This window comes from Lactuca sativa, chromosome 7 (genome assembly GCF_002870075.4).
Source record: "Lactuca sativa cultivar Salinas chromosome 7, Lsat_Salinas_v11, whole genome shotgun sequence".
Taxonomy (NCBI): Eukaryota; Viridiplantae; Streptophyta; class Magnoliopsida; order Asterales; family Asteraceae; genus Lactuca; species Lactuca sativa.
The window spans coordinates 26,316,577-26,332,783 of record NC_056629.2 but is presented as its reverse complement, the minus strand read 5'-3'; the positions used below and the strand labels follow the sequence as shown (position 1 = coordinate 26,332,783).

The 16,207-nt window shown below is 37.4% G+C and overlaps 1 protein-coding gene and 1 long non-coding RNA gene across 2 annotated transcripts; both read left to right on the top strand.

The window, feature by feature from the left end:
* The first annotated feature begins 577 nt into the window (after positions 1–577).
* LOC111907296 (NAC domain-containing protein 79) lies at positions 578–2,102 on the top strand. Its single transcript, XM_023903075.1, has 3 exons — positions 578–749; positions 970–1,247; positions 1,353–2,102. Exons 1-3 carry the CDS (start codon positions 578–580, stop codon positions 2,100–2,102), a joined length of 1,200 nt encoding a protein of 399 aa, XP_023758843.1.
* Positions 2,103–13,774: 11,672 nt separating this feature from the next.
* LOC122195062 (uncharacterized) lies at positions 13,775–15,394 on the top strand. Its single transcript, XR_006184999.2, has 2 exons — positions 13,775–14,146; positions 14,875–15,394. It is a non-coding gene; the product is annotated as an uncharacterized LOC122195062 (long non-coding RNA).
* The last annotated feature ends 813 nt before the right edge of the window (positions 15,395–16,207 follow it).

Here is a 16,207-nt window from a genome sequence, read left to right as displayed (position 1 = left end):
TGAAATAGTTGTCAATATTTAATGCAGTAGAAAAAAACGGTATATTTGTTGTCAATATATGTTTAAATTAGGTAACTTTATTATGGGATGAATGTCTAATTAAAACGTTTATAATTATATATCAATATTATATCTATATGAGACGAGGAAGGTCGTTCAACTAATAAAACAAAAATGTTGTTTAGAGGTCCTTCAATGATTATAGATATTTATCGTTTTCAATGTATTTTCTATACATTTCAATAATACCATAACCATATATTTTTTTAAAATCATTATGTAATATCTGTAAACGATTATATGTTTTTTATGCGTTTCCCGCGTTTAACGCGGGCTATAATCTAGTTATTTAATATCTTGGAACTTTATGAACGAAATATCCCATTGGATTTTTATAACAGAAAGACTGAATTCAACTTGCGAACCTTTCGCGTCAATCAAGAGAGGATAAATTAACCTTTCCTTTTATTCCTCTTGACACCACTATATAAATAAACATGCCCACTACTCATACTCATCGACTTCATTCTGATTTTCTCACCAGTACTTGTGCTTAATTCCATCGATCTCAAATTCAATGGACGTTGCCCTGGATTTTGCTGATCAGCTTCCCTCCTACTATCGATTCTGTCCCACGGATTCGGAGCTCATCCTAGACTGCCTGAACGCCAAACTCGAATCAAGAGAGCCCCCCAAGTGCCGGTTACACGAGGTCAATATTTACAACCACACGCCGGAACAACTCGCAGGTTAGTTAGTAATCAATTAATTAAAGATACGTGCATGCATGATTCATCTTGAATATAATTAAGATTGTTAATATATTTCTTGTTTGTTCTTATTCTAAATAATTAACATGTGTTTAATAAAGATACATTTATCTATCTTGGATGCATGCATGATGGTTTCTTTCTTGATTGTGTGTCTGCTATGATGCTAAACTTTCGTGTTTTAATTGCTTGCTTACAGAACAATATCGGTCTCACGAGAACAAATGGTATTTTCTGACTTCTGGGGATCGAAAGTACCCTAAAGGGAATCGACCTGATAGAGCATTATCAGTACCCGGAAAACATGGGTGCTGGAAGACTAGTGAAAAACTTATGCCGGTGTATGATGCCACGTCTGGACAAATGGTTGGCCACAAAGGAACTCTTACGTATTATGAGAACGGCAGAAGAACTATGTGGGTAATGCATGAATATACAATAAACGGACCCAATCTTCCTTTTGAAAACGGAGAAGAGGTATGTAGAAATTAGTTGTAAGAAATTTCTGCAGTTCTTATTATATAAATTATAAGCTTTAATTCACAATGTTGTATGCTTAAGTAATATCTGGTCTTCTTGTAGTTAAGCGAATGGGTGTTGTGCAAGATTTACAAGAGGGAGATGGAAGAACCCAAGATACCTTTGCGCAAGAGACGACGAGTATCAGAAAACGATTCTGATAGTGCTTCAAGTTCTGTTTCAGTTGAACCACCTGCCTCCTCCGCACAACCACTTGCTAATGGTGCCTACACAACGGCTACTACTGAGCATGGATTAATTTCCATACAGCCAATGCAAATCAGAGAGTTATGTTATCACACAAATATGCTTTCATTGAGTACTCCATCCGACGGTTTTCTGTTTTCAAATGGTGCTTTGAATTCTTCTTCTATGAAACCACTAATTGATTACATTGACTATCCACCGGTCTTGGTTCAAAATTCTTGTGAATATGCGCCAACCCAACTCGACGTGCAAAATATTTGCGATCAAAATGATGCTGCTGACGATTTTCATGTTCACGATGATAGTAACGAGACAACTATATCAGCTCCTGTTGAAGTTGAATGGAGCTTCAAAAGTCCTGACAATTATTCAGATCAATCCATGGTGGTGCCTCAAGATGATGCTACCGGACATCCTAAAACCCAACTCAATGTGCAAACTTGTTCGAATCATCACATGGTGGACGTGCCTCACGACGATGCTGCCGATCACCATATCCCTCAGCCAGATGGTGATTTCAATGCAAATGTATGGCCTCTTGATGATGCACATAAATTGATCTTGAATACCGTTTCGTTCGATTTTAAACGAATCCGTTTACTGTAGTCCGAGTCTACTGGATATTGATCAATGAAATATTACACTATAAGATGTAATTTTATTATTCCTTACATCATTCTAGAGGTAAATACAAAGTATCAAAATAGTAACATGTTAATTCTGCAATCTTATAACTAAAGTAATATAGTTTTTTGATTAATTACGATTCCTTTTATTATTCAAGAATTTATAAGATAATAACAATTACTTCTTTTTACAAGGAAAATGTAGCATCTAATATGGTCATCAACCTTTAGTTAGAGAAAACCAAATAAATTGCTCACCACACCATTCTTGAGATTTGGGTGTAATGTTTACTATTTAGCATAGACGGGTTATTGACCAATTTTCTTGGAAACGGGTTTGGTGGTTCGTCTAATGATGAGAACCGGTTACCTTGAGTTTGTAAAGTTTGTTACTAACGGATATTTGTACCGAGGGTGGCATGGTTTTGAAATTATGAAAAGTATCTAGCTATAAATCAAAGTAATTAACCATTATAAAATATAAAAACCTGAACTTGTAAAGATCTCGGTTACAAAATAAAATAACTAACCATAATATGATTCCAATAAGTAAATTACTATAAACCATAAAAGCCAAAATACAAAGTAAAAAATTAAAAGTTAACTATTATAAACAATAAAAACTAATTGTTATCACTTGTAATTTTTCAATGAGGTGGTGTTTCCATGGCTTGTATCTATTGCTAGGCATAATCAAAGATAACATGCACGAAGCTTAGTGAAAACTGTAAGCACGAAGCTTAGTGAGTTCCCCCATCTTACCACATATCATACATACTGTCGGGCAATTCTGGGGTGCCCGACCTACCCGGTACAACCATTTTGGGGTGCCGACCTACCCGTGTCAAGCCGTTCTGGGGTGCTGACTACCCATCGGTCCTAACAACCGATCCTCGGGGACTATTTCACCCCTACTGCTACTAGCACATATATCATAACATAACATATTATCAGACATATATGGGGTGTTTGATCTACCCTTCGGTCCTAACGACCGAACTTGGGGACTATTCCCCTCCTACTACCACTATCACATATAACATATCATGTCAGCATATAAACATATCATCACATACTGTCAGACATATATGGGGTGTCTGACCTACCCTTCGGTCCTAACAACCGAACTCTACTACTATCACATATACATATCATGCCAGCATATAACATATCAGGTAGTAGCAAACCTAGATGATATCACAAAGACAATCATCTAACATACAACTCCTACTGGTGGGCCGGCATTGTGGCCGTAGACCCACCGCTACTAGAAGGCAACTCACCTCAAAGTAGCTGCTGATCTGCGTGGGAACTGACGTCTTCTGCTGCTGCTGTCCTAGAAGTCCTCCGGCTAAAATCCCCACAAAACACCCAGTCAAATACTGCTAATCGACCTCAGGGTAAAATGACCATTTACCCCTAACCAAGCCAAGAGTCAAAGTCAAAGTCAACTTCCAGTTGACCCGACTCGCCGAGTTGGCCTGCCAACTCGCCGAGTCCCTATCCCTTTGTCTGACCATAACCCCGTCTCTACTCGTCGAGTTAGGCATTGACTCGACGAGTTTTCCTTCTAATCCAAGGTCCAGTAGTCCTTCATCCTACTCGCCGAGTTGTATGAACAACTCGTCGAGTTCATCTTCATTCGAAGAACATGCTATGCTGAGACTCGTCGAGTTGTATGAACAACTCGCCGAGTCTGTTCTTGAGGCAAGAAGATTTCCTTGAACTCGCCGAGTCAGGGCATTAACTCGCCGAGTTCCTTCATGGGTGAGTCTGGCTTCCGACTCACCGAGTCACACCCCATGACTCACTATTCCACTCCGCAAACACAAAAAGGGGAAAACTCGGGGACTCGCGACTCGACTTATCGAGTCCGATGAACGACTCGCCGAGTCTTTCACATGCAAATACTATATACTCGATTTTGCTTGAATCCAGCTCATTCCATACATAGATCTGGGTTTCTAGGGCTTGATTAACACGTAAAGTTTCCAAATTTACGTGTAAATAAACACCAATGAAGGTTTTAGGGCTCAAAATGCACTAAAAGAGTAGATCTAGGGCTTTCATGCAATATGGCTCCATAAAGGCAGTAGATCTGAGCTCCTGGAGCTCAATCATGCCTAGATCTAAGGGTTAATCAACTTATTACAAACCCTAATTCGAAATCAAGCTTCGAAATGGCCCAAAAAGGACTTTAATGGAGCTACAAAGGAATATAAGCATGAAAACAGAGGGAAATTGAGTTATACCTCAAGGAAATCACTGAGATAACACAAGGATGTCGGGCCTCCTTCTTCTCTTCTTGATCTACTCTTCTTTTCTCTCAAAATCTTCAAGAAACACACCAAAACACTTCAATCTCACAAGGAATAAGGGTTTGGACGATGTTGGGAGCTCTGAGGGTGAAGAGGGCGAGGTTGGGGCGCATAAGGTTGGTTTAAATAGGGTGCAAACCCTTGAAATTTAGGGTTTCATCAGACAGCGGGGACTCACCAAGTCCAGAATGTGGACTCGCCGAGTCGCCAACTTAAACGTGCTCCCAAACCCATCTCTACTCGACGATTCGGGCCTACAACTCGCCGAGTCCAAGTCCAAAAATGCAAAATAGTTAGATAAATTTTACGTACCAGGAACCAAGTGCTACATCGGAAGTTAGAATGGGAAAGGGGGTTGGCTAGTACTCTGGGTGTACAAGGTTGTATGTCGGGCGTACTAGGCTTAAGTGATCGCAATGATTCACCCCAGTACGTTGGGCATGCATATATTATGCGGGGCATAATTATACATAATGCAAACTCTAAATTTTAGGGTTTGGACCCTATTTAAGTACCTTGTATCCCAAGGTATCTCTCCTTTTCCAGCCTCCATGGTCCCCAAAGAATTATCTCAAAACCCTAATCCGTTTTTAGAGAAACTAAACCTTGTGTGTATGTTTTAGTGTTTGTGGGTGAATCTTGAAGAAGAAGAGCTCATTGGAGGAGGATTAGTTTTCTTGGAGCTTAAAGATCCAACACTCTCTTCACCGTGGCAAAGCTTCTGAAGGTATAAAGCTTCAAACTTTATGAATCCTTAGCTTAGATCTAGATTTGGGATTATATTTGGTATGTTTTGGTCCCTTGGTATGGTTCTTGTGAGTAAAAGTTACTCCAGAACTTGTTTTGGTCATTTCTTGGTATTTCTAGAGTCGTGGAATCATAAAAATGGCATCTTGATGGCTTAATCTCCAACATGCATGAGTTAACGGTCTTAATATGAAGTTAGAGTGTTAGAAATGCATGTTGGTCCCCTTTGAGCCATGCGAAGGAATCAAGTTGATGACTTTATCATTTAGGACGTTTTCCTTGAGCTAGATCTGTGTTTTAGACGCTTGGACTTAAGCATTAAGTGCTAAATATGAGTTTTGGCTTTCTAAGGAGTATGCGGGGCGTACAAAGGCGTACGCCCATCATAACACGTTTGAGCCCCGATTTTCCTTTGTTATGTAAGCCATACGCCATGGGTAATTTGGTGGTACGCTTAGCGTACTCACTAGGAACCTTCTTGGACTTTAAGTCTTTTTGGCCATTGTCAGGCCTTAGGTCTTTTGGGCTTGGTCCATGGGTTGAGGGGCCCATTAAGGGAAGGGTAAAATGATCTTTTACCCCTTAGCATGTTAGATGGTAATCTGGACCTTTCATGGGTTATTACCTTGATTATTTATTAGGGTTAATTTGGAGTGTTCAGTGTGAGGAGTTGTGGTAGCAGCAGCCCAAGGGTGTGGTTCGTCTGTCTTTAGATTGAGGTGAGTTTCCTCACTGTACGTGTGGGTCGAAGGCACTAATTTCGGCCCACTATATTATGTTGTTGGATAGTAGTGGTCCTTGTGATACTTATTAATATGTATGTATCAGCTTGTTGTCTTTGTGACTCTTGTTGGTATGACTGTATGCTTAGCTGTAGGGGTGAAATAGACCCGTACTGGTTGAAAGACACCATAGGATTCTGAAGGGACCCAAGGAGTTGGATGGGACTCAAGGAGTCGGAAGGGACTCAAGGAGTCAGAAGGGCTCTGAAAGTCAGAAGGGACTCATGGGTGAAATAGACTCGTGCATGTTTTTCTATGATATGTATGTATGATGTATGGCATGTGGTATTTAAGGAACTCACTAAGCTTTGTGCTTACGGTTTAAGTGTATGTTTCAGGTACATCCAGTTCAAAAACGAAGAGACCGACTTGATCACAATGCATCCACCCATGTTTTCCATGCTTTTATCATTTTGGAAATTATACTCTAATAACTATTTTAATATGGCATACGTTTGGATGGTTTGACATGTTATTTGATGGTTCTGGGTTGAATAAAAAATGAAAAATTTTACCTATGATTTTTGGGATGTTACAGCTTGGTATCAGAGCCTTGGGTTGAGGGATTCAGGCACACACTCGAGTGTGTCTAAACTTAAACTGAGGAATTGGTAATATTTTCAAAAGAAAATTAGTTTTCTAAAAAGATGTCTCATAAAGAAAAAGGGGTGTGATGCATGTAATCAGTCGAGCTCAAGTAAGTGATTCCCAAAATACCTATACATGATGTTATTCTATATGAATTGCATGCTAGATTAGGGCTAAGGACTTGCACCAGATTGCAACATAGAATGCTAGGATACGTGCGTTTATATGCATGTCTGTTGAGCTTTTAAAAGTCCATGCTAGAATGTATTTCTGATGTTAGATAGATTGGCCTGATATGCGATGTCTTGTGGCCAAAGAGGAATTATATGTTATCTTAGATCTGGGATCTTTAATGGTAGCAAGTGAGCTTGAAATTTCCCCTGTTTCGCTTGTGGCTTTCAGTGTTACTGCAGGAATGTTGCTTGCTTTGTGCTTGGTGGGAATCTTCATGATATGAATTAATTATTAAGTGAATATGTTAAGTCACATGCTGCATAGGTTAAATAATCTCAGAGTGATTCATGTGATCCTACTGTGCAACTCTTTCTGAGTCTAACCGTTGTAAGGATGAGTATTTTAGTCGAAGGATTATCTAAGCTTTGTGGCATGTGATTGTGTTCATGAACTAGTTTGCTGGAATTAGTGGGAGTTCTTCATCAGCTAATGGTAGGGCAAGGTCAGGAACCTAGGAGAGCCTAGGAAGTGTTTTAGTGGGTATGGATGTGTTGTTTAGCGAGTACTTGGAGTACCGATTTGAGAAGGTAACTTGGAGGATTATTTATAATTGTTGAGGAAAGTACGGATAGGTGTGGAAGGTAGTATTGGCCCCGTACTGCTGGAAGCACAGGATCCATACTCGAATCGAGGAAAGTCATGGAGAATCTAGGAAGCCTAGAGGATGAGGATTCTTTGGGTATGTTCTAACCATTTGTGTGGTTGCTTTTCAATACGGTGATGAACAATTGTGGAGGAGGTTGTGGTTCAGGTTTGGGCTCGAGTGTTGAGCCGATTGATGAAAGGATACGCTAGTTTGTTATGTCAGAGATCACTCGCAGTATTTTGGATGCGACTCCTGCGATGTTTCGTACCATCAAGGAAGGGATCATGGAGCTCTTAATTGAGTGTCTTGGGGCTTTCCAGGCCGAGATTGCAGCAAGACGGTTAGGGACTTGAACTATCTCTCATCGGGGGTTTAAGGCTCGTGGAGCCCCAAAGTTCTTTGAGGAGGAATATCCTATTGCTAGTTCTTGCTCCGAGGGATCGAATGTGGGTTATGAATCATACCTTCAAGGGGATCGATTCCTCAATTGGATTTTCACTGAGGTTTCTCGGACCATACAAGAGGAATTGACTGGTATTACTGGTCATATATCTGACAGGATAGTCGCCAAGTTCGAGGATCAAATTTAAGTCGTTCAGGCTACGGATGGGATTGTCGGGTGAGTCGGGAGTGGGAGCTTGGTTTGGAGAGGCAACTGGGAAAGAGGAAGCAAACTAATGGTCCGACTCTGCTAACAACATCTAAGTAGCTTGATGTTTCCATGCCTAGTGATGGAGGCCATCGACACCACAACATTCTCGCTAAGGGTGGAAGGACCCACGAGCCTGTACACTGTAAGTTCAAATATGACAGGTGCGGTCGGAAGGGTCATGTTTGCCAAGATTGAACTCTAAAGGTAGAAATGTGTCATCTTTGTCATCATCCTGGTCATATTAGGATAAGTTTCCTACGTTTGTTGAGTGGAGCGGCTCATACCCCATCTCCCGCGGTCTTCCAAGAGGCAGAGTCAAGACTTAAAAACCTCACGAGTATGTATTCCTCCATGCATTTAATTGCTTTTGCTTATATAATTGGGTGTTGAGACGTTATGTTGGGTTTAGTTAAGTCCCCACATAAGTATCATAGTTTCTTTACAATTGTATGGTTATTATTATCGGAAGATTGATATATGCCATTTTGCATGCCGAGAGTCATGATTGGAGTGTACTTGGATGAGTTGGTCTTAGGGTGTCGACCATTATCATTGCGAGTCTCGGATGGAAACGAACTAAGTGTCTTGTCGGGGTCAGCAGCTGTATTAATTTGTTAGATGCAACATAGTGGGAAAGTGGGAGTTGCAATGTAAGTTCATTTGATTAATGGAATTCGAGATGGTTGGGATATTTCCTGGTTGAGAAGTGTAAGGGGTGGTGAGAACGTGATTGCAGTGTGAGTTTCTGCCAAATTCATGTTTCCAAGAATGTAAGTGTGGTCCTCATATTAGAAGCTTATAAGAAAAGGTCTCATGATAGTTGGGTGTCCCTTTTGGGACAACAAAGTAAGGGTTCAAGGTGATTATGCCTCTTATGTTGGTTATAAGTTGATGGTTGATTGGTAGATTGAGCCGATATCCACCATTACTGGGGTAAGAATAGTGATGACCTATCGCTCTTACGATGAGTGATGCATTATTCGCATGGATTTGTTCAGTCGCTGGTAATTGTTAATTGGATTCGAACTATATCTGTTGGCGATATTTTGAGTGCATTGGTTGTTCGGCAAGTGGATTTTTGGTGATCTATTCATTCCGGTTAAGGGTTTATAATTAGATGTCATCAGCTGAGGTGCTTTAAGGATTTGAGATCGTATCAAGGGAAGGTGTCTTGGGAGCAACAATGTTTTCCTGCTTGGTTAGCAAGGTGTTTAATCTGGTATGGGGTGTGGGTACCTTAGCTCGTATGGTCATGGAAATCCTAGACCAGGAGAATAATAGCGAAGTAGTGAGGTTGCGAGATGGTTCGAAAACCTATCCATTACATGGTTGGCAAAGCACAGTTGAATCCATGTGAGGGGGAATCGTTTGGATTAACGGGAATAATCCTAGGTGCGGAACAAGGAGGAGTTCCATAACCCAGTTAAATGGAGAGCCAGTTCTTGTTATAGTTTAGAGTGAGTTGCGCAAGTATTGGGGACTCATGACTTTTTGCTAAAAGGGGTGGTGCATCATTAGTTGCGCTTGGTGGATATGTGATTATGTTCAGGTTGAGGGTTGCGTTAGAGTCTCTCTGCTTGTTCTTGTCTGATAAAGGCTTGGGGTTCGAAGCATGACATGATCACCTGATTGAGGTTTAGTCATATGCGGGTTTGACTCATGATTGATTATGGTTTGGTAGATGGAGGGCAAGACCATGGGTTGGGCCCATGGATGTTATGAGAGTGTTATAAGACTATAGGATAGCCATAACATTCACTAGGTTGATAGATTGTCGGGAAAGTGTTGTAAGTCTGCGATGGAGTCCTAGCACTCATCGGGATGAGATAGACCAGTGTAAGAGTGATTGTTGGGCTGTTGAAGGATCTTAATGCACGTATGAGTCGAGTCGGGCAGTATTGTTGGTTGACCACTCCTGGGTGGGAATGCAGATCGTTGGATTTGAGGCGGTGTTGATCTTGTATAACACTCGAGTGGGTGAGACCCGTGGGTGAGGCCCATTCAATTGTGCAGATTGGGTGAGACCCGTGGGCGACGCCCGTTTGGTGATGATAGTAAGAGTGAGACCCGGTAGGAAGTGGCTTGATTAGGGTGTTGGATCACGTCAGAGTAGGATGACTTTGTGATTAACGGATGGAACCTATGTTATGGTTAGGCTATGGTAGCATTTACCAATTAGACTCTTGGGCGGAGTCACATGGTATCACCAGGCGTGAGGTTTTCACTGTCAATGGGCGATTGAGGATTTTATATCTCAGCTTAGTAGGAGGTCACCATGGAATTAGAAGATCTCAGATAGATTGAATATGTGAATCTTTGGATATTAGGTTGAGACTCACGATGGGAGTCACCTTTGTTTCTGCGAAAGATCTTTCCAATAGCAATGAATGGTTAGGGATTCTATTTTTCAGTGGTATCAGCAAGATAATTCAAGGTCGAAAGGAATTTGTTTGGTTTGGATGACGATGTGTAGTCGTATTGTCTATGTTTCAAAATGGTTTTATATGTCGGAAAGTCAGATAAGGTTTTAGATTCCTAGATTTTGGGCCGAGTAGCAATGGTTATTTTTCATTGGTTTAAGTGAGTAGGTGAAGGATTCGTTTGTCGTCTAGGTATCTGAATTCTGCTAATTTTGGGTCTCGATTAAACCATTAGAGGGTATTCGTGTGTATGAGTCGACATCTAAGTTAAGTGGAGGAGAATTGTAACACCTTGTTCTGAGTCGTTTCTTAATTCGGGGAAGTGATCCGAAGATCAATTATCATAAGTCTTTGGGATTTGCTGGAAGAGAGGCTTAGACCCATTTTGTGACATCCCGAAATTTAGGTCAAAGACTATGAACGGTCAAGTTCACAGTAAATCTCTTTGTAGTTTGATTCATTGAGTTTTAGTACGTCTTTTGTAAAATAAATGAGTTTATTTCAACTATTATAAGATACCATATGGTATCTTAGTTCCAAATATTCCAAATATGTAATCTAGCAAACAATTCAAACAGCTCAACCAAGACCTCACTCAAACATAACCCACACCATGTACAATGATAAAAATCAACAAATGATCACAAATGCTAGATTCACAAACAACCACCAACAATGGAAATCTAAACTGAAAAATTAGTGATTTTTTATTTTCTACCTGAATCTCCATTCACAGTCAAGAACATTTTTGTTTTTGTTCTCCTGACTCCCTGCAAACAAGAACCGCCTCGTTTCTTTTCCTCCCTTCTCGTCGATCACAAAAAAAAAAAAAAAAAAAAAAAAAAAAAAAAAAAAAAAAAAAACCACTGATGTCTTCATTCTTTCTCCGGTCAAACAACAAACAAAAAATGTTCCTATTCCTCTTCAACATTTTTTATCGGAATTATCAAAAAAAAAAAAAAAGGAAAACCTGTGATTATCGAACAATACCAAGCCAAACACCCCTGCGATCACTGCTGTTGCTGCACCACTCCACTGCCGGCAACAAGAAGAGGAAACAGCGGAAGGGAGTCGCCGGAGATCGGCTATCCCCTCCATCCCTCCTTTCCCGTCAACCTTCACTGCCAAATCCTACCATCTGCGGTGCTGTTGTTGATCGTTTTCCCCATCGCATCCCACACCTCCTCCGGTCGAGCAAAACCCACCGAAGCCCTCACCTGCGACGTATTGTTGTCGACCGGACTCCCATCGGACCTCCTTTGTCCCTCGCACCTCCCCTCGCATTGTTCTCTTCCACCTCATTTCCACTTCCTTTCGCGAACTCCACATCAGCCTCGCTGCTTCTCCCTTCCTTCCCTTCGGCCTCATCGACCCTCGGAGACGATCCTTCCCGCGACCGATCGATGAAACATCACGCCTGCAAGCCTTCATGCATCCCTCTCTCCGTTCGTCTGCTTTCGTTCATTTCCCCTTTGTCCGATCGATCAGTCAAATGACGAACGGGGCACAAAAAGCCCTAATTCCTTTAAACTTTGAGAAAATGACCAATAAACCCCCCCTGCTAAACATTCATTTTAAATAAACCCTTTTCCACCAACTTAGGTTTATTTACAGCAAAATAACCCCTCCCATGGAGATTTCTTAACAATATCAGTCAAAGACTCAAACATTAATTCAATTTAAACAATTTTAGTCCCTCCTTTTATTTATTTTAACCAAAGCAGTCCTATTTTGGTTAATTAAATTACCAAACAACATCTGATAGTTTAAATTCGTAACAAAACGGTCCTAAAAATATTTCGGAGTTGGAAGAATTTTGGCTTTGTTGTTTCTCACTACAAAATTTTCAAATAAACCGATTCTATACAAATCAAATTCACGCTTCAAGGGTGAGTGCTTATGGCCCCTTTTAATATATATATATATATATATATATATATATATATATATTTTTTTTTTGGGGGGGGGGGGGGGGGGGGGGGGAGGGGGGTATACATGTGCCTATATACTTCGTTTATACAAATAAATTATCCTTTTATGCGAAAATACAATAATTCTAGTGAATAAAAATGTGGTTTAACAATGTAACATATCGTTACAAATAAACTAGTATAAACATTTCATATATATATTATGGTTGTTTTATTGTGAAATAACTAGTCCGCAAAACAGATGCTATATGATACAAAAAATATATAATTTTTATGTGACATTGTATATTATAACAAGCATGTTATAAAATTTTACAGTATTTTAAAGAATCAAACTATTACTATTCATGTATATTTATATGTTTACCCATATAACGTATACACAGTAATCATATACAACTAATATTTTGTAAACACATATCACGTATGAAGAATCATTTATTTAGTTATATATAATAAATTTTATATTAATTTAATAACATAAATTATGATTCTTCTACAAGAGGCTTTAATGAAAAACACGAGCGATACAATTACAATTGAAACCTTTTTATCCAAACCACTTGGAATCTCAATGATTTAGAAAATCAACACCAAAAAAGGACTAAAAAGGTTTTTTTTTTTTTTTTATTTCCTATGCAATAACTATAGAAACTACTGGAAACCAAAAATCATGTTAGACATAATGAAAACTCACCAAGAATGTATATATGCATAAAATATGATCGGACAGAAAAGTCATATTCAAAGAAAACTGAGTTGCTAAGCAAAGGACATATACCTTCAAATTTTCACCATAGATTTCCCAACGCATCCAGTAATCCACAACCAATGTCACGATCAACTAGAAATATCCACTTAAAAACAAACCAATATCTTTATGAGAAATCACGAATTTGCCTCTATATGATATCTTTGCAACGTAAATCCACTTTCACTGAAAGCATTCGACGGAGCAGAGGTATTGGTAAAGTTCGGAGGTAAATAAGAAGAATTTCATGATTTATGGGCTAGAATCTTGGTAAATGTTTGTTACCTAAATTAAAGGGGATTAAGTGAATGTAATTAATTACTTTAATTAGTTAGTTACATTCATGCACTTATAAGCATTTTTAAAATGATTGGTTAAAATAGGAGTTAAAACAGAGTTAGACATCCACAAAATAGTTGTTAGTTTACAAATTATCCTAACACACACACTCTCTCTCACACACATTATATATATATATATATAACCAATATATATATATATATATATATATATATATATATATATATATATATATATATATATATATAAAAAGAGATAGTTAGGTTCATACATAACTCATATCTATTATGTGAATATATGGCGAATTCTAAACCAATTATTAGATAGTGTTATTTTGGTAAATTCAATAATTAAGTAATTTAATACGACAAAATTATAAGCTTGTATTTATGGAATGAATCCCTAATTATATGATTTACTCGTTTATTGTTCTTCCAAAATCCAATCCAAGCGCTTAGAATCCATGGTTGCCTCTAACCATCCGCTCTAGACCACTTGCGATTAAATTGAAATTGAGCCCTTTTTCGGTATTTTATTCTTCAATTCTTACTTTGAACTTGGTCCTAGTTTATCGATTGGGGAAGAAACATGCAACCTAATAATTCAGACTCGATTGAAGAATGGGTGGTTGAACGAACACATACAGACATACAAGTGGAAGGGAATCCATTGTTCTTAGTTTCTCATGCCGATCTGTGATTCAAAACTCAAGAAGGTACCAACTCAAAAATCTTAATGTCAAGTTTTTTTCTTCTAAATCTAATAATTATATTCTAAAATTTGCTCTTAGAATTTTTGTGATCAAAATAAAAATATTCATATGGTTTATCTGGGTGGGTGTTGAACGAACAAATAGAGACACACAATTAAAAAGGAATCCCTAGTTTTTCATTTATGATGTTGAATTGCGACTCAAAAGTAAATAAGGTACCGACTCAAAAATCTTAATGTCAAGGTTTTTTCTTTAAAATCTAATTATATTCTAAAATCTGTTTATATTCTTGTGATCAAAACAAAGAAATTCATATGATTTACAATGTTTAGATGCATTCTCTATTAATCTATTGTCTATTTTCCTTTTGAGAATCTGGTAGCTTTATTCGTAGTGATTTGACTTCAATTAACACTTAAACAAATATGTTTGTTAATGGATATTCGTTTATGTAAGGTTTGTAAAATTGTGGGTCAAATGGTTGGTTATGAGATTTTAAATACATATCAAGCTACTTAGAATTTAAGAAAAAGAACATAAAAATCTTGGAGATTATAGATTTAATAGAATGATAGTTTGACTTTTCTCTTAACCATTATTTCATACACAACTTCTTTCTTTTATAATCTTTTTCGTTTGATCTTGTGTTGTGATTTTTTTTCAAGAGCTCTAGAATAAGGTGGTTAAAAGATGTTCATGTATTTCTTTATTTTGGAAATTAACCTTTTTAGGTGGTATCTTGGATCCGGATATTTGTATTTTTAAGAGATCCCATATGAAAGAATGGTGTCTTGGGTTTGGAAATATTTTAAAAATGGGGTGAACAACCATCAACCTTATGAATGGTTAGTGCAATGAGAAATTCATGTTTCGATGTATTCTACATTAATCTATTATATCTTTTTTTTCTTTGAGAATTAGGTAGCACTATTTGTACCAATTGACTTGAATTTATGCTTAAACTAGTATGTTTATCTATGGATTTGCATCCATTTTGAAGATGAATGATGAGGTCTGATTATTCAGTGAGTAGCTGCTCCGATGGAAGATCAAATTACAACGGTATTAAATTTGGTTAAAAATTTAAGACCAGAGTTTCAATGTTTCTCTGCATATCTTCTTTGATATGTATGCTTTTATCTCTTTGTTTCATTGTTATTACATGTATCTTGAAATCTTTTCCATTATTCTTATAATTATGCACTTAAATGTAAAAGTTTCAAATTATGAAATCTTGAGTTTTTTTTTTCATTATTCTTAACCCTTTTTCACGTATAATATTTTCTGTATTTTTTCTACATCTGGTTGCACAGGGATGTTGTATCTTTAAGTATTAAAGTCTACACCATCAAAATGGGAACAAGTTATTACTATCAAAATGCATCAAAACCGAAGAAGAATGTCTACTGGACATGTATTGTTCTTTAAGAATATATTTTATTATTTAAAAAATATTATATTATTCTTTAGGAACTTTATCTAATTTTATTTAATTTTTATTCTTCAAGAATATTTTTTTCAAGAATGTAAATGTTTTTCTTAAAGAATATCATATATGAACGCGTAATTCATGACTCATTTTCGAAAATGAGAATAATCAGAATGGAAATTGAATTGTATCGGAAATGTTGAAGTAATACACAATAAAAAATTATTATTCAAGAAAGGAAATTGAATTGTGTAAAAATTATAGTTTTACATTCTTTAAGAATATGTGTTTCTTTGCCTCTAACTACAAGTTCTTGTTATGGGAAACATTAGATTCTAAAAGAATGCTCTACAAGTTTACAAGGAATACATAAACTTATATTGTAAATCTATATTAAACAAGAATATATTCATTTTAAAAGAATGCATTTTTTTTTCTTTGTTCATTATAAATAATGAAGAACGAAACATGAGTTTTTTTAAGTCAATATTTTTTGTGATAATTACAAACAAAATTGTTTTGATAAAATTAAAGTGTAATATGTATCATGATAATTTGCCATTTCCTAATTAAATTGTAAACAATTTAACTAATATATTGTTTCATTTAATTATGTGTAATTATATAATAATTGT

What these genes read in the sequence shown, in the direction of transcription:
- LOC111907296 (XM_023903075.1), top strand. Translation starts at nt 578, where the DNA reads ATGGACGTTGCCCTGGATTTTGCTGATCAGCTTCCCTCCTACTATCGA. An exon ending in CACGCCGGAACAACTCGCAG is followed by an intron (nt 750 to 969) that starts GTTAGTTAGTAA and finishes GCTTGCTTACAG; the next exon opens with AACAATATCGGTCTCACGAG. An exon ending in CTTTTGAAAACGGAGAAGAG is followed by an intron (nt 1,248 to 1,352) that starts GTATGTAGAAAT and finishes GTCTTCTTGTAG; the next exon opens with TTAAGCGAATGGGTGTTGTG.